This window comes from Terrapene carolina, unplaced genomic scaffold (genome assembly GCF_002925995.2).
Source record: "Terrapene carolina triunguis isolate 2854851 unplaced genomic scaffold, T_m_triunguis-2.0 Scaffold238, whole genome shotgun sequence".
Taxonomy (NCBI): domain Eukaryota; kingdom Metazoa; phylum Chordata; order Testudines; family Emydidae; genus Terrapene; species Terrapene triunguis.
Genome location: NW_020664589.1, coordinates 4,393,190 through 4,413,351, shown reverse-complemented (window position 1 = coordinate 4,413,351; position 20,162 = coordinate 4,393,190). Strand labels below are relative to the sequence as shown.

The window sequence follows — 20,162 nt, the reverse complement described above, 5'->3', positions numbered from 1 at the left end:
GATAGATAGATAGATAGATAGATAGATAGATAGATAGATAGATAGATCTAAGGACCTGATCCAAAGACTGGATGAATGAAAAGGCTCCCATTGACTTCAAAGGACTTGGGATCAGGCGCCAATGAACAATAATGCTTAAAGTCATCCAAGGTTATTAATAATTAAGAATGGGATTTTCAAAGACATTGGCTGAAAACCAATGGGTGCATATTGTCCTCTGGCCCTTTTGAAAATACCAGGGAAGGGGTTATCCTAGATTTTTGTAAGTAATTTCCTCTAGATTTACAGTAATGTCTTAGGTTTGACCTATTACTCTGATTTCATGATAATGTGGCCAATCTTCAGATATGTATGCTTGCAGCAGATACCTCTGTTGTATAATAAATTATGGTTGATTAGGATATGTATGACCAACCAAGGGAAGGGAAAGAGGGAAGCCTTGCATTGCTATTAGAGCTGGCCAAGAATTTATCATCAAAGTGTTCTGTTGTTGTTGTTGTTGTTGTTTTATGGAAACTGAGGTTTCCACAAAATCTTGTTGTTGACATTTTTTGATTTTCCCAAAGGAAAATAGAAAGGAAATATCTCATTTTGACATTTCCAATTCATAGTTATTGGGAACTTTATATTCGATTAAAAAAAATATTTCAAATGTTAGTTCTTATGTGGGCCAAAAGAAAAGGAATATCATAATTTCCAGTATGGCAGAAATTCCGATTTTTGCCTTTCACTTGTTCAGAGTTAGGGTTAGCTATGATGGGAGGAGAGCTTCCAAGTGGGGTTTGAAGGGACAATGCAATCAAGGGAAATAAAGGCAGAAACAGAATGTCAGTGAAAGAGCATTTGGAAATGGGAACTTCATCATGGCTTTCATGGAGCTGACTCAATGGAAGGGGGGAGAGAGTGAACGAAGAAAGAGTAAGAGAGAGAGAAAATAAAGAGCAAAGGGAAAGAGAGAAGGAGGACACAGTGTGTGAGAGGGAAGGGGGAAGGAATAGAAAGAAAGTTTCCCCTTGCCACTCCTTCAGCCAGTCCCCATGATTATCAGGATCTGAATCAGTCTCTGGCAGAAAAGAATGGGGATGGTGGGAGTTTGTCCGGCTGAGAAATTCAGAAAACTGCACCCTTCCTGACCATCCCGGTAGTCACTGCTATTCAGAAAGCCAAGGTTGAACAGCACCATGGAGCTAAAAAGAGAAAGCCAAAGAGCAAGAGAAACAGTGGAAGTGGGGGGCACCTGGAAAGATGCGAGCTATGTAGCGTCTTGTCGTCCTGAACAGTCTCTGCGTCATTTCAGTAAAAAGGCATTTAAAAAAATATATATTAGGAACAAAATGAATCCTAACAATGCTGTTGGTCCATTACTAGATGTAGATGGTAGAATTATCAGTAATAATGCAGAAAAATCAGAAGTGTTCAATAAATATTTCTATTCTGTATTTGGGGAAAACAGCTGATGTAGTCTCATTATATGGTGATGACAACATGCTTTCCATTCCATTAGTAGCTCTGGAGGATGTTAAGCAGAAGCTACTAAAGTTAGACATTTTTAAATCAGCAGGTCCAGAGAACTTGGATCCAAGAGTTTTAAAAGAGCTGGCTGAGGAACTCACTGGACTGATAATGTTGATTTTTAATACATCTTGGAGCACTGGGGAAGTTCCAGAAGACTGGAAGAAAGCTATGTTGTGCCAATTTTTAAAAAGGGTAAACAGGATGACCCAGGTAATTATAGGCCTGTCAGCCTGACATTGATCTCTGGCAAGATAATGGAGTGGCTGATATGAGACTCAATTAGTAAAGAACTAAAAGGAGGGCAATGTAATTAATGCAAATCAACGTGGGCTAATGGAAAATAGAACCTGTCAAATTAACTTGATATATTTGTTTGATGAGTTTACATGTTTGGTTGATAAAGGTAATAGTGTTGATGTAATATACTTAGGCTTTTGTAAGGCGTTTGACTTGGTACTGCATGACATTTTGGTTAAAGAATAAGATAAATATAAAATTAACATGGCACACATTAAATGGATCAAAAACTGGCTAACTGATAGGTCTCAAAATGTAACTGTAAACAGGCAATCATAATTGAGTGGGTCTGTTTCCAGTGAGATCCCACAGGGATTGGTTCTTGGCCCTACGCTATTTAACATGTTTTACCAATGACCTGGAAGAGAACATAAAATTATCACTCATAAAGCTTTCAGATGACACAAAAATTGGGGGAATGGTAAATAATGACAAGGACAAGTCACTGACACAGAGAGATCTGGATCACTTGGTAAACTGGATGCAAGCAATGTGCATTTTTATATGGCTAAATGTAAATGTATACATCTAGGAACGAAGAATATAGGCCGTGCTTACAGAATGGGGGACTCTATCTTGGGAAGCAGTGACTCTGAAAAAAAGATTTGGGGGTCGAGGTGGATAATCAGCTGAACATGAATTCTCAGTGTGATGCTGTGGCCAACAGAGCTAATGCAATCCTGGGATGCATAAACAGGTGAATCTTGCATAGGAGTAGAGAAGTTATTTTACCTCTGCATTTGGCATTCGTGTGACCACTGCTGGAATACTGTGTCCAGATCTGGTGCCACAATTCAAGAAGGGTGTTGATAAATTGGAGAGGGTTGAAAAGCCACAAGAATTATTAAAGGATTAGAAAATGGGCCTTATAATGATAGACTCAAGGAGCTCAACCTATTTAGCTTAACAAAGAGAATGTTAAGGCATGACTTGATTACAATCTATAACTACTTACATGGGAAAAATATTTAGTAATGGGCTCTTCAATCTAGCAGAGAAAGGTACAGCGTGATCCAATGGCTGGAAGTGGAAGCTAAACAAATTCAGACTGGGAATAAAACGTACATTTTTAATGGTGAAAGTAATTAACCATTGAAACAATTTACCAAGGGCCATGGTGGATTCTCCATCACGTAGAATTTTTAAATCCAGATTGGATGTTTTTTCTAACAGATCTGCCCTAGGACTTATTGGGGGGAAGTTCTCTGGTCTGTGTTATGCAGGAAGTCACACTAGACCAGCGGTTCTCAAACTAGGGCCTCCGCTTGTTCAGGGAAAGCCCGTGGCGGGCCAGGCCGGTTTGTTTACCTGCAGTGTCCACAGGTCCGGCCGATCGCGGCTCCCAGTGGCTGTGGTTCACCGCTCCAGGCCAATGGGAGCTGCGGGAAGTGGTGTGGGCTGAGGGATGTGCTGGCCGCCGCTTCCTGCAGCTCCCATTGGCCTGGAGCAGCGAACTGCGGCCAGTGGGAGCCGCGGTCAGCTGAACTTGTGGACGCGGCAGGTAAACAAACCGGCCCTCCCCGCCAGGGGCTTTCCCTGAACAAGCGGCGGCCCTAGTTTGAGAACCACTGCACTAGACGATCATAGCGATGCCTTCTGGCCTTAGAATCTATGAATACTGAACACAGTCTCACTCAGAAACTCCCATAATCCCTAGAGAGAGAGAGATGGGGGAGGGGAGGAAAAGGGGGAGATGGTTGGGGGAGATTGTGATGGTCTGAACGGAAAAGGAGGAACACAGGGAGGGGGAACGAAAAGGGTAGTGGTTGGGATGGAGAGGACAGGAGAAGGCTGACAGAAAGAGAAGAGGAAAGGTTGAGAGTCCAGACAGGGAAGGAGGAAGGTACTGGTTGTGATGGGACTTCAGACAAGTGCTCGCTGCTGGGCTGCATCTCAGCTGTGTGAACTGGTTCAGTGAATACTCATGGTGAGAGCCTGTGAAATAACAAGATAACCAGCACACACGGTTTACCTGCTACAACACAGGGCAGACCCAACACTAGCCAACCCAGAGCTAAGGGAAAGACACAGGGGCAGGGAGAAATGGTCTCCTTTTAATAAAGCAAAGTGACCTTTAAAGCTACACCTTAATGTTATCCATCCAATCTGGAGGGTGGTTCGCTGAATAATTATTTAGGCTCTTTTCTCTCCTCTCCAGCTGCTTTGTGAGAGCTCATTAAGAATTAGTCACAGGGCTGCAGGTAATGAATCGTGACTTAGTCTACTTTGATCTGATTAGCAGCCAAGCATGAGCTGCTGACAGAAATCCGTGTTCCTGCCTTCATGTCGCTCTGCTCGGAGGCCAGTTCAATAAAAGAACAGTGTCTTCATGACAGGGAAGATTTCTGATTCCCAAACAGCCGGCCGCAGCCAGACCTTGACTGAAGCCTATGCGTGAGAGCATCTCATTCTCAAGGAAGTGCCCAAGCCCTTGGCAGTCATAGGCCCAAGATGTAATGTTCAGATGCAGAGCCAAAATACCTCAAAGATCATATGAAGGCTTTGGTTAGGCCCTTTACAAGATATAAGGATCTGCTGCAAGATTTAGAACTGGGTCTAAATGTCCTCCAACATCAGAGTACGTGAACTGAGTAGAAACATTCACTGATGAAAGAGCATGTGTGTTTGCGTGGCTGGGCGTCAGCACGTATGCATTCATGTGTGTCCGCGTTCTTCTTATCTCTTTGGCCTGCTCTAGGCATTCTTGCCCACCTTCATTGCAGGCTGTAAGGAGTTGAGCACTGGCTGATTCTGTTGCTGATTGGAAAGGAATTGGCTGTTGGAGGTGTTTGGCTCTGTGTGGCAATGCTGGCAATTGGGAGGGGGAAGGGATAGCTCAGTGGTTTGAGCATTGGTCTGCTAAACTCAGGGTTGTGAGCTCAATCCTTGAGGGGGCCATTTAGGGAACTGGGGTAAAAATCTGTCTGGGGATTGGTCCTGCTTTGAGCAGAGGGTTGGACTAGATGACCTCCTGAGGTCCCTTCCAACCCTGGTATTCTATGATTGCAAGCAGAGCTGGCTAGAAAATGGAATTTCTATTCTGTGGAAAATTCTGATATTTCAAAATTGATTTCCATTCCAAAATGGAACCAGAATTTCTAAATCTCCAGCAAAACAAAAAGTTCCCCAAACATTCCATTCGGAAATATCAAAATGCTTTTCTTTGAAAGCATCAAATCTTTTTGCTTCAATATGGGAACCATGTTTCCTTTTGATAACGTCAGCACAGTAACCCGAAACACTATTATATTGTATTTGTATATTATATCTATGCAAATAGTTAATATAAGGGAAAAAGTCAAAACGAAAGGAATTGAAATGAGAAAGTTGAAATGAAATATTTCAGCATCACCTTAATGAAATGAGAAAGTCAAAACAATTCATTTACATTTTCTCCCCATCCAGACATTTCCCACAACACATTTGGATCGCAACAAAACTGCATTTTTCAAGGGAAAACTGTTCCGTCAACATTTTTGTCACTCGGCTCTAATTACGGGGCTGTGGAAAGGTGTGCAATCTGCTTTTTAGATATCTCCAGGCCAAGGCCAAAACACCTCTCCAGGAACCCTTCCTAAATGAATTCATGTCCATTCCCACACCAGCTCCCATATCCTCTCTCTGCTCCTACCTCAGTTTGACCAACCTCTGCTCCCTCCAGACTTTAAAGAGGGCCTTTGCACTTCCTTGTGTCAGACATTCATCCTATGATTGATCCTGACCAATGGGTTACCATTTAAGGTGTGCCGTCTTCCAGAAGCATGGTGGGTGAGAAAGCACAGGTGTGCATGCCTGTCTCTGGTCTGAGTGTGTATGTGTACCTCTGTGTGTTTACATGTGAATGGGAATAGGAGTGTAGGGGTGTGTGATTATATTCCTACAACCTTAACATTCAACCCCCCCATCGGGATTTCCTAGCCTGGACGGTAATCTTTGTGCATAGCAGGGAGTCCCTGTAGAAAGGCATACATCTTCTGTAGGATGGGTGGAATTTTTAAGCTGCAGAGCTGTATTTCTTGCATCCAAGTCCGTGTTTTGGAAGTATGAGTGCATGAGTCCCTGAGCCAGCCAAGCATTTAAACATGTGCTCATCTTTAAGCCCCATTAGTAGCTGCATTGAAATCAATAGGACTGCTCATGTGTTTAAACGCAAATACATACTTAAGTGCCTTGATAGATTGAGTCTTAGTCTAACTGATAATCAGGCCCGTACTTACTCACTAAGCTCCCTTTACACCACACTGACATTGTGAAGGGACCTGTAGAAGGGTGAATTGACTGCTGGTGAACCCCTCATGGCTGGCTGTGCGTCTTTTCCTCATCCAGCACACACTCACGGCTGGGTGTGGGGCCCCCCTCATCTAGAACCCCCGCCGATGGTTGCTCTGGCCCTGCAGTGGTTTCTCTTCTTTGTCACTCAGCCCTCTAGCCAGGGTCTGCCACAGGAGCTTGCTTCGTTCCTGTGTCCTCCAGAGACCTTTCCTCCCCCACTCAGATTTCCTTCTCACCATGCATGGCCTCCCTGCTTCCTCAGGTCTCTCTACTACCACACAAGTGACAGCAGAGTTCTTCACACTCTGCCTTCTGCACCACACTGCTTCTCCACACTGTACCGCTACCCAGCTCCTCTCCAGCTAGGCTTCATCTTTAATTAAGTCTGGCCTACCCTCTAGGAGCAACCGGGTGGGTTAATTGGGCTCTCAGGCCCACATGAACCCTTTCACCAGCTGTGTGGGGTAGGCACCCCAGCACCTGGCCTTAAACTGAGTGTAAATGAGTGTTAGGACCTGCTAGTGCACATCTGTGAGGATGCACATATTTCTATGGGTGTGTGTGACTATAGGAGTGTGCATGTATTGTATGTGAGGGGGTGTTTGTTTGAAAAGGGTTTCTGCATCTTTGGCCATGCATTACACATGCAGTATACGTTGTGTACATGCATGGGAGTGTGTAGGAGTGGGCATTTGTGCTCTGTATGTGAGGGGGAGATGAGTGTCAATCAGAAGTGCGCACCATGTGTCTAGCTATGTATGCAAATGTACAGGGTGGTTCCCCACAGGTTAGTTGGGCTGTTATGCATCAGAAAGCAATACCCATTAGCTGGGACGGGGGAGCATGTTGGTGCTGCTGTCCAACTAAGGTTAAAAAAGAAAGTTGGGTGAACTGAAAAGCATAACAATATTTTAGGCTTTGCATATCATCTCAGAGGCCAGGAGAGGCCATTCCTGTAGAGCGTAGACAAAGGACTGAGTCAAGTCCATGGAACCTAGACCATTCCTTTAGGGTCCATGGAAGCTGATGAGTCCAGCTCATGGCTAGCTATTGCCCCAGACCCTCTGAATCTAGGAGCCCTCAGGGTCTCAAAGATCTTTCTCCAGGTGCTTTGAAAGTCTCAAAATCCTTAGCCGCTCCATACTCACTTTCCATTGCCAAGGCAAGTGGAGTAAAGTCTTGGAGCCTGGCAACTGGAGATCTTCACCTACCTCGAGTATTGAGGTTTGAAAAGGAAACTCCCTTCTATAGATGGATAAGATGATAGTGCATGGCAAAATCCAGCAAGGTGCTGAGCCCCTGCAATCCCTTTTGGAGTCAAAAGGAGGAGTCCTGAGGTTCTTCTTGAGACCCATCCCAGGAGAGATCAGTAGGACATGCAGGGGCTCACCCTCTTTTTGTATTTGCCCCATTGTTTGATGGAGCTCCCCCTGCCACCCCACCCCACCCCACCCCACCCCTGATTCTCACAGAGTATGCATGACGGACATGGTTTTCATAAGTGTGGAGAACCCATAACTTCCAGGGTAGTCGGTAGTGGCTACAAATGCTCAGTGCCTCTGAAAACCAGGCCCCAAACCTTTTCCTCATGCATGTGTCCCAAATATTACCTCTGGCTGAAGACAGCACTATATTTATTCTGCCTGGCAGCTGCCACTGCTCTGCGCTTGATTGAGAATTAGGTCAGACAATTGGACAGCTCACTGCCAGTGGACATGGCGTTCTGCATAAACTATGTCTTGTGCACAAGGGGGTAAGAAAAGGAGGTCTGGGATGTCCCCTTTGCCTTGGTTATTCTCCAGTACCTGAGGTACTCCGTCTGCACCAGAAAAGGGAAGGGTATCCATTAAAACGAGCACTGAGGTGGGTTCTCAGGAGCTCCCAACCACCTTTCTATCGCAGAGAGTGCAAATGACTCATCACGAAGATGGGGGCTCAACTCCTGAATGAGATCACAGCCCTCCTGCCCTTTCTCCACAGTTTCACCCTGTGAATTATTGTCTTATTTTCATTCCACTCCAGTGAGCTGTCAGCGATGGATACTGTAATTCAGAGCAATAGAAACACAAACAGATGGGTAATTGACCCGCGTGCCTTCATTACACTGCAGTTCAGCACTGCTGTTCAAGCCATAAACTCCTTTATCTGCCAGTCTGAAATCCCTGGGCCTTTTATGAGGAAAGGCGATCAGGCCAGGCTTCTTCACTCAGTTATTGTTCTCCCCTGCCTCATGCACTTCAGAAACTGACAGAGTCTGACAAGCAGAACTTATCAGGTACAAGGAAACAGCTGTGAATCCTATAGGGCCCCAGGCCGTCTGTAGGGACCCCACAGACTTGGGCTTTAACAGGAGAGCACAGAAAAATATCTATAGTGTGTGTGTGTGTGTGTAAGGGGGCCTGTATGTAGGGCTAGATTCTCAGCATGTGTAAAGTATCAAAGCTACATTGAGGTCAGTGGAACCATGCCAGTCTCCATTAGTAAGAATGTGGCACCTACTCTTTTTGTTGGGATTTTCAGATGAGATGAAGGGAGTTAGACACCCAGCTCTCACTGAAATCCTGTGGGACATGGGCTCCAAAATCCCTAATCACCAGTACAAATTTCCCCCTATATTCTTTTTCTTTCTTGTCTATGGTAATTCTTTCTGTCTACCACTCTCTAGCCTTTCCTTCTTTCTGTCTTTCTTTCCATCTTTCTTGCGTAGGTCCGATGTTTCCACACCATGAGAGATATTTAGTCTCCAACAAAATAGGTCAGAATGGCATAATGCTCATTATATCTGAACTAGCGCTCGGTGAATGAGGCTGAAAAAGTCCATCCGAGGAAAAGGTATAAAGGCCAGCACTGTGTACCAGGGTGGAACATACTGTAGTGGAGTCTGGGGCCGAGTTGAATAGAGACAACCTCCTCCCAGTGTGGGATAGAGGGGACTCTGGGGTTGGGGTAAAGAGGCAGCCCCTCCCAGGCAGCTCTGTGGGGCTACAGGTTTTTAGCAGGCTTTTTCTAGCACCTAATAGTATAACAATGTTAATTTCACCTAAAGGACTCCCTCCTTATGTCTCTTCTTGCAGAACATACTGTGGTGTATTTTCCAAGGCTTGTGAGCTGATACCCCACACCATGACCTCCTTAAAGCCAGCAGATGCAATCTGATCTCAGCTGAGCAGTTGCAATGCGCTTGAGGCATAAATCTTGTACCCCAAATTCCTTGCTTATGACAACTAGGGAAGAAATCTTATAGCAACTTTTAATTCCTCTGTGTCACCTTCCCAAGCTGTTAATGAAACAAGTTTTAAAAAAGGAACAGCAACCCGCAACATTTATTTTCACATTCCCTGCTCTTGTCTCCACGCCAGGTCTCCAGATCATCTTCCCTCAGTATTTACAAGAGAAATTTGTCCAGTCTGCGTTGAGTTACATCATGTGCAATGGAGAGGGGGAGTATGTGTGTCGGAACAGCCAGTGCGGCTGCCAGTGTGCTGAAGAATTCCCACAATGCAACTGTCCCATCACCGACATTCAGATCATGGAGTACACGCTGGCAAACATGGGCAAGTCCTGGACGGAAGCGTATAAAGATCTGGAGAATTCAGGTAACCAGGCAAAAGGGCTGTTTTCCAGCATCTGTGGTTTTGATGTTGTTGTTTTAATAATGATCAGAGCAAGCATTGTTAGGAAAATGGGTTTCTCTTCTAGAAAACATTTTGACTTTTCATTAAACACCCCCCTCCCACACTGAAAAAAAACCCCTAAATATGTTTGGTCTAATATCTAGAAGCTTTTGTTTTTCAGATGTTCTTTTTTTTGGACAAAAATTTGAAAATTTTCATATGAAGCAGACACGTGTCATGATGAATGTTGTTTCGTAGAAAACCCAATGTTATATCCAAAACCAGTTTTGATGGAAAATTCTCTACCGGCCCTGCTAGCATTCCAAACCATCTATTTCGTCATTAAACAGGAGCGATATTTAGCTTCGTTATAGATTAGCCACAATGTAAATGGTGCAGAACGTACCTTTAGCTCTCCCAGAATTACACACTCCTTATCGGTGTACTAGCAGCTCATGTGCAAATATCACAGGGCAGATTAAGCCCCTTTGTGACAGAGATGTGCTGTGGGGCGATGCGGGGGGGGGGGGGGGAGCTCTGAGTGTCTGGTGGCCTGAAATTCCTGATTTTCGTGTGGTTTAGTCTGCTGGCTTTATTGGTGTTTTGTCTGCATGATGTTGGCGTAACATAGATCTGAATCGGGCCCATGTTTAAGCTTTCATAAAGCATAATGCTTTCAGGGGCTCTCGGTGGGATGCAGGAGCATTGGCCCTTGTTACGCCTGTGGGGAAGGTACAATAAATGCTCCACCCAGCAGTCCCCTGAGCCCTAGAGGGGTGGAGTTACTGCTCCTGCCTGGACACACCCCTTTTGAAGTGGGAATTAATCCATGAAGCGCTAGCTAGTCCCCTCCTCCCCGCACTACATGCACTTGTTAGTGCTTGCAGCCAAATTATACCTGCCTCCGGCATGGGAATGCAAGTTGTCAGGAAGGGGCTGCCCTCCTAGGGGGCTTTCCTTCTGGAGTTGTGTGACACGACATGCACCCGAAGCAAATTCAGAGCACATTTGGCTTTTGGCCAGCTCTGCTGTGGGTTTGAAATTAATGGTGTTTCGTGCAATTTGGTGCTTAAGTCGTAACTGCTCTATTCAGGCTCTGAACTGACAAATGTTCCTTTGTCCCATGAGGAAATGGCGCGAGGCCTTGGATAAAATGCTTTTAATGAAAACCACCCTGGGGGAGCTTTCACAGCATCACAGCCACGCTTCTCAGCCGGTCCTTTGTTACTCATTGTTTTGTAGGCTCCTGACCCCTTGATGGTCTAACTTAGGTGCCCTACAGTGGACCTCAAATGATCTGCCATCTATATTTCAGCGCCTGGAAACTGCATTCACTGTTGCTCCAAGTGGTTCTGCTCCCACACCGATTTTACACCCGAGGAACCATTGAGCCAGATCCTCAGCTGGTGCAAATCAGCATGGTCAATGGAGCTATGCCAATTTACGTTTCCTGGGGAACTGACCCAGTGACGTAAATGGAGCTGCTCCTGATTTAAATTGGGATAAGAGGAGAATCAGAATCTCACATCCTAACCATTGTTGCCATTAAAGACCCCAGGCATATTTTGCCAGTGTAGAGGTGTTAAAACTGGCCAGAGTCATCAGAGTTCACTATATTCTGCCTCCCTAAATTCCTCTTGCAGTCTCATTTGAATAGGGAGTTTCTCACTTCATGTTGTGTTGCAGTGCACACTTAAACTGCTGCCATGTTCCTTCCCAGAGGTGGATGCCTTTCAATGATGGCTGAAGTGACACCTATTTGTACTTTGTATATCAAATTGGTACATTTCAGTCATCAATTTGTTACATTCCATATAAAGTATTCCTTGGCGTGAAAAGTGCCATTAAATCTAAGGTTTAATTAGCATTTTGCTTCACTGTGCTAATAAAACTTCCTTATTTAGTTAGTCTTCATCCATGGAAAAACATTTTGATGAAAATCCCCAATATTATCCCTTAGGCCTTCTTAACCAAAATGGGAACAGGGATGTAACTGTGAATTTAAGGTGCACATCAGCTAATGGCAGTGGAGTGCAACTCAAAAAATCTAACATCAGTTCCTGCTTTTGCCTCAGACTCTCTGTGTGATCTCACAAAGTCATATGAGGGCAGATCCTCCGCTGGTGAAAACTGGTGTGGTTTCTTTAAAGCCAATGAAACCATACTAATTTACACCAGCTGAGAGTGTGCCCCATAATTGCTGTGTGCCTTAGTTTCCCATCTGAAAAATGGGCATAATAACACAGCCTATTTCTGTCTTGTCTAATTAGTAGAGCTGGACAATTTTCCTTCAAATCTATTTTGGAAGAAAAATTGGGTTTTGAGTAAATGTGAGGTGGGAGCGGGGTGGGGAGTGGGGGGTGTAACAGTGTCTACTTTCCCGGGAAAATTCCAACTTTTCATTGAAAGACTGAACACCTGAAAACCGCAAACATTTTGGCTGAAATCTAAAAAAAAAGTATTTGGAAATGTTACCATGGTGCCTCATGGGAGTTGTAGTTCCGGTACCTTATGCCTCCATTCTCCTCTGTAGGCTGGGCTCCCCAGCCAGACAACATCTCCCAAGATGAATCAGAGCTGCAGAACTCCCATGATACAGTGGGTGACTCAAAAGAGAAGACTGTGGTACATTGTGGAAAAATTTCTGCGGGGGGAGGGAGGAATAAAATTCCAGCCAGCTCTACTACTTAGAGTCCAAACTGTTTGGAGCAGGGTCTTTCTATTATGTATGTTCAGTGCCTGGCACAATGGGGTACCGACCCCAGCTGGAGTTTCTAGGTGCCATTTTAATATAGATAAATATTAACTAAGAAACTGGTTTTCTTAAAGTCAACCTTAGCTTTTGGAACCAACACCCTGCAGCTTTTAGTTTGCTGGCTTTGTTTTGTGCTGCTGGTATCAAAATACACACAATGAACTCAAATTTCAACCCCTCGTCTCTACAAAATCACGGCACGTCCATCATCAGAGAGAAAAGAGCTCGGCCTTTCACACAAACAGGCTTTGGAGGAAATTGATTTGTAAGGGGCAGGAAGCAAATGCAGAGCTTTTATTGCTAAAAGGTACTAGGTGTAATCAGTGTGGTCCACATGAGCAATTATACATGATGATAGTTTCAGAGGACAGGGGAATGGGAGGGAGTCATTTTGGGGGGAGGAGGAGAAAGGGACTGAATGCCACATTATAAATTGAGTGGATTGCAGATGACTAAAAAAAGAAAATCTCCCAGCTGCCTTTGGGGAAGGAATGTAGGAAACCAGATGTCCTATGGTCTTTATTGTGTGATTGTAGTGATTATTTTTTTATTAGGTGCTCAGATTGTATGGTGATGAATATCTGTCTACCTCCCTAACTACCTACTTGGCTAATACATAGACTTTCTCTATTAGGCTGCTAGTTTTGAGTTAGAGGTTGAACAATAGGAAATGTGTAGTTAAAAAAAAAACATTGATCATTTATAAGGAATTTTCATACCACCGGTCCAAAAGGGAACAATTTTTCAGTGATTTGAAAAATTTCAGGAAAATCTCTCTAGAAAAATTTTGCTTCGCGGATTTTTGCTTTTTTTCTCCCTCTCCCCCCACCCTTTTTTTTATTGATTTTGCCACCAAAAGAGAGAAAGGGAAGGGGGAGGACATGAAAACAATAAACTGAAAGCCAGAAAAAAGTGACAATGTTTTTAATTTTCTGGTGTGGTGGGGCAAAAAATGGAAAATTTCAAACAAACCAAATTTGTTCATGGAAATTTCTGAATTTGAAAGAAAGGCCATTTTTAAATGGAAACATTTTTCACTTGAATACATTTTTAAACAGCTCTAATCTCTACATTTTCCCTAGTGGAATCCCCGATCCCATATAACTAGGGCCTCGCTGGGACACCCTTCCCATTTAGCAATAGCAGGGTGGGTACAACCCCACGATGCCTTTGGTGACCCGCCCAGGTTAAGATCCCATGCCCTGGAGTATTCATTCTCCATCTATGTCCTGCTGCTGCAAGTATAAATGGAAAATATCTCACCCATAACATGCGTTGGCTATAAATCCCCCCTTATAACAGCAATGACAACCACAGAATTAGGGTGCTTCCTGGGGAATGACGACAAACCTGGGGATTAATGCTCATCAGCTTCTTTCAGCGGGTCATCAAGGCCCTACTGCACCTTGACTGTTATTGCTTCAATAGCTAGTATTAGGCCTTGTGTCCGCAGTAATGCACGAGTCACTCAAAGCCTGCCACTTTGGTTGTGTGTTCCTAGATGAGTTTAAATCCTTCATGAAAAGGCTACCTAACAACCACTTCCTGACCATCGGGAGCATCCACCAGCACTGGGGCAATGACTGGGATCTTCAGAACCGATACAAACTCCTGCAGAGCTCCATGGAAGCCCAACGGCAGAAGATCCAACGTACTGCCCGCAAACTCTTTGGCCTCAGTGTCCGGTGCCGGCACAACCCTAACCACCAGCTGCCTAGAGAAAGGTACTTATACCCCCACCTTCTGCATCCATGGCAGGTCCGTGCCGATGGTCTCAGTGAGAAGCACTATGCAGGGGGGTTGTTTTATTTTATTTTTTGAATACTTGGTGCCTCTTTCTTATTTTACAAAGCTCAGAGCAATGCAGAGAAAACTGTGGACCTGGAGTGATTCAGGCCCCGGTGACATAGCTACCAATGAGAGCGTGAAAGAAGGAAAGAGGCATGCTCAGAGTTATTGAAGAAATGGGTGTCCTGTCACAGCTATAGCAGCTGTAGCTATTATATAGTAATCGCTGACTCCTCACAGCCTTTCCGGGTGGCGGGATTCAGAGCTGTCTCCCACCGTTTTTGGAGTTCTGTCTCCATGGTTTTAATGAACATTTCTCACCCTATCGTAGCTCTTGTCTGGAACTGAGGAGTGTCGCTTGAAACCCTGGAAATAATGAGCGGCTGGTATCTCCTCTTCCAAGCCGCTCTGGGAGCGGATGGGCCACGTTAGCATTTGTAGATGAACTGCTTTTTTTCACCGGCTTGATCAGCTGTCTGTTCTATTTCGAGAGATAATTAATTGGCTAACTAGAGGCTCTTGTAACCATTTTATCCATAGGGCAATGAGCATTCTGAGCTTTCACGTAGCCATATACAGTCAATGTCATGCTTCCAGGTCCTTAAGGCCTCTTTAATCACAGAGGATTGTTGTGCAGGTGGACAGTATCCCATTGAGGAGACCAGGGATAGTTCAAGGTTAAAGGATTTTTATTTTCTTCTGGAGACCATTTTCAAACTGACCCCTCTAGACGGTTGGCTACGTCGTTACAAACGAACCTGGCTTATGCAGAAGTAACATAGACATTCATATATTATCTTTGAATCGTGCATCATCACCACCACCAAAAGCAGAAAACAGCACCTAGCAAATATGCAGCCAACCGCGCTGATACAAAGCTTTATATAAATATGTCGTTAGCATTTCGCTTCTATTTTAAAAAGCCAGCCAGGCAGAAAGGGAGCCTCCAACAAGCACTATAAAAGCTGGGTGAGGGAGGATGAAATGGATGCTGGCAGCTGAGTTTTTAACTGACTGATGTGTTTGATTTGTTTAAGTCAACACCACCAGGCATATTATCATTTCCACTCTTATGTGTCATTCCGCATTTGTAGTAAGTTGGGGGACTGGTTCGGTAGACAGATATGGAGAGAGAGGTATGTATTTCAGTGTTCTTTTTATTGGGGCTAGGAAACATTCTAATTTTCTAATTGTATATATTACATAGAGACAGATGCTTATCATTCATGCCACTGGCTTTGAAAGGATGGAGGGGTTATATTAACAGCACGTCTCTCTCTCTTTCTCTCTCTTGTGCACAAAAGCATAATAGAAAAGTACATTATATATTCAATAGCAACCTAAAGGAGAGAGAAATAGAATTGCCATTCACTGCCCTCCAGGAAAAAGAAGAGGAAGTGTTTCCATGAAAAAGAGAGGGTAGAGATTTTTGTAATTGGAATGATACTACTATGACCTTTGTCAATAGTGGAGAAAGAAAGAAAGAAAGAAAGAAACTGTAAAGATTTGCATTGATTTGCTTTTTCTTAAAAGTACATTGTCCATATCAAGTTCATAGGTTTAAAAAAAGAAATGACTCCTTAATTCTTGTAGCCTATATTAAAGCATGTAGTAATTTATTTAAATTTGAAAACTGAATGGGCACACGTAAGTTCATTTTAAAACTTTAGAGTTAATAAAGAATACGCACAGAGGACCATCTCTCCCGGCCTCTAGCCTTATTGACATTAGCTAAGAATACATTTCACAGTCTTTAAGAATGAAAATAGTAGCACTTTCACTTCACTACGGCATCAAGCCATCATGGCAACTATCGCTTGATGAGAAATAGGGGGCTGATTCACAAAAATATTAAAATCCCCCATCGCCTTTATTTTTCAATGAACTGTTGACACAAATGTGAAATTAAATGTTTAATTTCACATTTTAACTAGCGTACATAGCTACCATCCAGATGAAAATCTCATTTCCCTTCACATTTCCCTCAAACCTGCCCTTCAGCCTTGCCCAAAGAAATGAACTTTGGAGTGACTCCAGAAGGTCAACAAATCTGAACTCTTTTAAACCAGAGGGAGGGGAGCGAATCATTCCAAAGTCAAAGGTCCCTCAAAGAGACCACTCTGCCTGCAGCTCCCTTTATCTCTGGTGATGGGTCATCCACTGGTTTCAACTGCAGCCTGGTGACACAAATAGACAGAACTGACAGAAATGTAAGGAGCTAATGGAGTCTTCACCATGCATGTTGTTTGTGGTTTGCATTTTGCATTTCGCAGGGCTTGAAGAGCAAATACTAGATTGGTCATTTTATCGTCCATCTCATTTTCTGGTTCTAATGTGCTAGCGTTCACAGCATTACAGAGGGATTGTTTGAATCTGACAACAAAAAAACATGGAAATTTAACCCCCACTTATAACCTTTTTTGGGGGGGAGGGAGCAAGAGACACCCATCCAAAACATACTGGTTTACTCTGACATTTGCTTTCAGATGTTGTCTGTCTTTCATTGCACCTCTTTCTTTCATGCCTATAGCTTGTCCCTAGGCATGCTCTGGGTTTTGCTTCTTATTTTATTTATTTATCTATTTAGTGCAGCCATCAGCAGATGGTATTTTTTCCCCTGTCCTGCTTGCATCTCCATAGCGCTGAGACACAGAAAACACGGTACCATCCTCTGCTCCCTTCCCATCATCGCTTCACAATGCTGATTTGGGGAAGAGGAAAATTGCTAGTTTCCAGATCTTGGCTGAGCCACCTTTCCTGTTCTTCACGGCCTCCTCTTGGACGGGATGCTCAGCGAACGAGTGGGTGGGAAGAAGGGCAGTCTGCATTTGTACAATCCAACCAACATTGAGGCTGGACTAGGACATAATGATCTGATTCTGTAATTGCCATTGTGTGGGGAACAGGCCTGTCATGTTTCTCTAATTCCTATCAGGTCAACTCTTACTATTCTGGCTTATTTCTGTTTATCTGGCGTGTGTGGCAGCTGTAAATTCGTCTTTTCATTGCACTGAGCCATTTGTAGCCCAGACGGATATCCGTGTAGATCATCTTCTGAAATGTGCCTCGTCACACACAACCAACCTCCTTCCCCTCTTAGTCTCTTGCACTCACTAAAGTGGTTGGACAGTAATCTAATTCCACTGAGCTCAGTGGATGCATCTGAAGAAGTGAGGTTTTTACCCACGAAAGCTTATGCCCAAATAAATCTGTTAGTCTTTAAGGTACCACCAGACTCCTTGTTGTTTTTGTAGATACAGACTAACACAGCTACCCCCTGATACTTGACTTCAGTGAAGTTACTGCTGATTTACACCGGTGTAAGTGAGCTCAGAATTAGACACAAAGGGCCTGATCCCACAATGTGCTCCACCAGCTTTACATCACTGTAACGCTCAATACGTCAGTGGAGTTACCTCCATGTATACCCAGTGGAAAGGAGCGGAGAATCAGGCCACAGGAAATCTTTGAGTGCATGATGCACATGGAAGGCCAAATTCAGCCCTGGCATAAGGAAATCAATAGAGTTGTGCTTACACCAGAGCTAAAACTGGCCCCTGATGTTAAGGTATAGGCATATGTAGCTGTTAAATCATGTGTAGTGTATTTCTCTCTGTTATTTGTATATGAGAGTGTGCATGGTGGTTATTTAAGTTTATGTGCAGTGTGTGTGTTTATGTATATAGAAAACCCAGAGATATAGTATGAAATGTATGTTGGCACATACACATGTGCGCACACACTCACTCTACAAACACCCATAACTACCCAATGAACTTGCAATGAACCCCACCTATACACATACACCCACGACATAAACGATATTCTCGCCTGTCGCCCTGGCCTTGTTCCTATGTCAATGCAGCCCTTTAGCCTCTCAATTCCTCTTTCTTGCTCATGTGTTCGTAGCTCGTGCTGCATGGTGGCTATGACTGGAGCTGGGGAGTCATCGATACTTAGCTTCAGCAGAAGCCCCTTGCCTCTCTCTCCACGTTAATGCTCTTCTCTTCATTGCCAGATCAGATTCACCCAGCCAGTTACTCTTTACCAACCTGCCAAGAGGCTGGTTTCAGCTTCTTCTCCAGTGGGCAAATTTCTTCCTGCTCTGGGGGGCTGAGCGACCGGCACTGGCAGTGCCGTTTCATTGCAGGATGTGTCCCCAGCTCCTACCACACCAATGAGTCTCCATAGCAAGATATATGCCTATGAGCATTACTCGTGACAGGTCAGCTTTATCCCTCTTCTGGCGCTGAGGCCAGTGCAAGGTGGCTTACAGAATCGCTGGGCAGAAGAACACTCTAGCCATACCCCTATCCTGGAATGCTCCCTACACCAGGCAGCTGTGCACTGGGGTCAGTGTAAAACCTGGGTAGGATTCGCTTTCCTTTGCCTGTTCCCAAAGGGGTCACTAGCACAGAGCAGGGACACAATTCAGCACCAGGACCAAACCACATCCGCTTTCCATCTATATGGCCCCGGTCCCTTGCGAAGAGTAATAAATGTGTTCTCCCAGCAAGCCTAAGGAAGGAATATCCCCATTGTACAGACAGGGAACTGAGATGCAAAGAGATGATCTGACAGAGCCAAGACTTGAACCCCCGTCTTTCAAGCCCCAGCCCTGTGCCTCGTCCCTGAGTTCATCTTGCTGCCAGGGGGCTCCTCTGTTGTAACTGTCATGGTGGAAATTGCAGTGTAGGTGGGAGCTTGGAATGTATCTTTAAGACACAATAGCTGCTGTGAGCCTGGCAACCTGTGATTTCCCATTGTTGCCATTGAGCAGGGAGCTCCATCACAGGAGCCTCCTGCTTCATCAATGAACCTTTCACCCATGCAGACAAAAAAACAATTTGGCAGATGGGCGGGTTGTTTTATTTCCCATGCACCTGCTCTAATGCTGCAGTTTTATATTTAGATCGCCATGTACAGCAGAAGCAAGGAATTGTGCGTCCTTCGAGGGGAAGGTGATCTGTCCATATTGTAGTCAGGGGGCCTAGTGGTTAGAGCACTTCAGGACATGGGGGACATGGATGCTGACTCCTTCCCTTAGTGTCTTACTTTCCAGTCCAGATATTTATAGATGTCAGTGTCTTGTTTCCAAGTTCCCTAGCCTCTCTCTGCCTTTTCCCACTTGCAGGACAGATCTGGTGAGCTGTTATGGGGAGGAGAGACCCTGGCAGCTTCATGCCAAATGAGGGATGTGCTAATGGTCCCTTCACACTTCTCAGCCTTCAGCATTTTCCTGTTAATTCATTTCGCTCCCCTGTCCCTCTCCATTTGAGCCTTTCACTCCCTTTCTTTCTGCTTTCTATTTTCCCTCCCTTTGCACAGTTCTCCTTTCTTACCACCCTCCCCTGCTTCTTTTTCTCCTTTTGTCAGTTTCTCTCTTTCCATTTGCTTTTTTCTCTCCTCTGTTTTATTTCACACTCCCCCTTAACCTCTCCCTCCTTCCATCTCTGCTTCCAATTCTTTTCCACATCTCTTCCCTCTTCCTTATTTATTTCTTCCCTTCCATGTCTCTGTCTCCTCCACCCCTCTCTCACCCCTCCCTTCTCTTCTCTTCCTTGAGTCCTCCTGCTGTTCTTTGCTGCTGTATCATTTAATGCCTTCTTTGATACAGCTCACAGCTTAATGGTTCTTCGGCGGTCAGGATATGCAGGTGCCATGAATTTCACTAATCCAGCTCTGAGAGCCTCTGTCCATAATCACTCCTCCTGTTCTGCAGGGACTGAATCCTAATTTGTCATTAGCCAGTCCTCTTATTACAGCGCTACCAAGAACTTTTTTGCCCAGAGGAGACAATGAAGTATTCATTAGTGAGGGGGGAGGGGCAGCTGTGCAGGGAGTTCTGGGGGGGGGAGGGGCTGGTTAGAAAGGAAATACTGCATGGAGGGACTAAGTGGTGGCCAGTCAGAAAGGCAACA

The 20,162-nt window shown here is 44.5% G+C and overlaps 1 protein-coding gene across 1 annotated transcript in view; it reads left to right on the top strand.

Annotated features, from left to right (window-relative positions):
- Positions 1–20,162, top strand: part of BRINP1 (BMP/retinoic acid inducible neural specific 1) — a 95,184-nt gene that overhangs the window by 72,768 nt on the left and 2,254 nt on the right. Inside the window, exons 6-7 of the mRNA XM_024197849.1 lie at positions 9,444–9,680; positions 13,955–14,177. Coding sequence (XP_024053617.1) covers positions 9,444–9,680; positions 13,955–14,177 — 460 coding nt within the window. The remainder of the gene's footprint in view (positions 1–9,443; positions 9,681–13,954; positions 14,178–20,162) is intronic.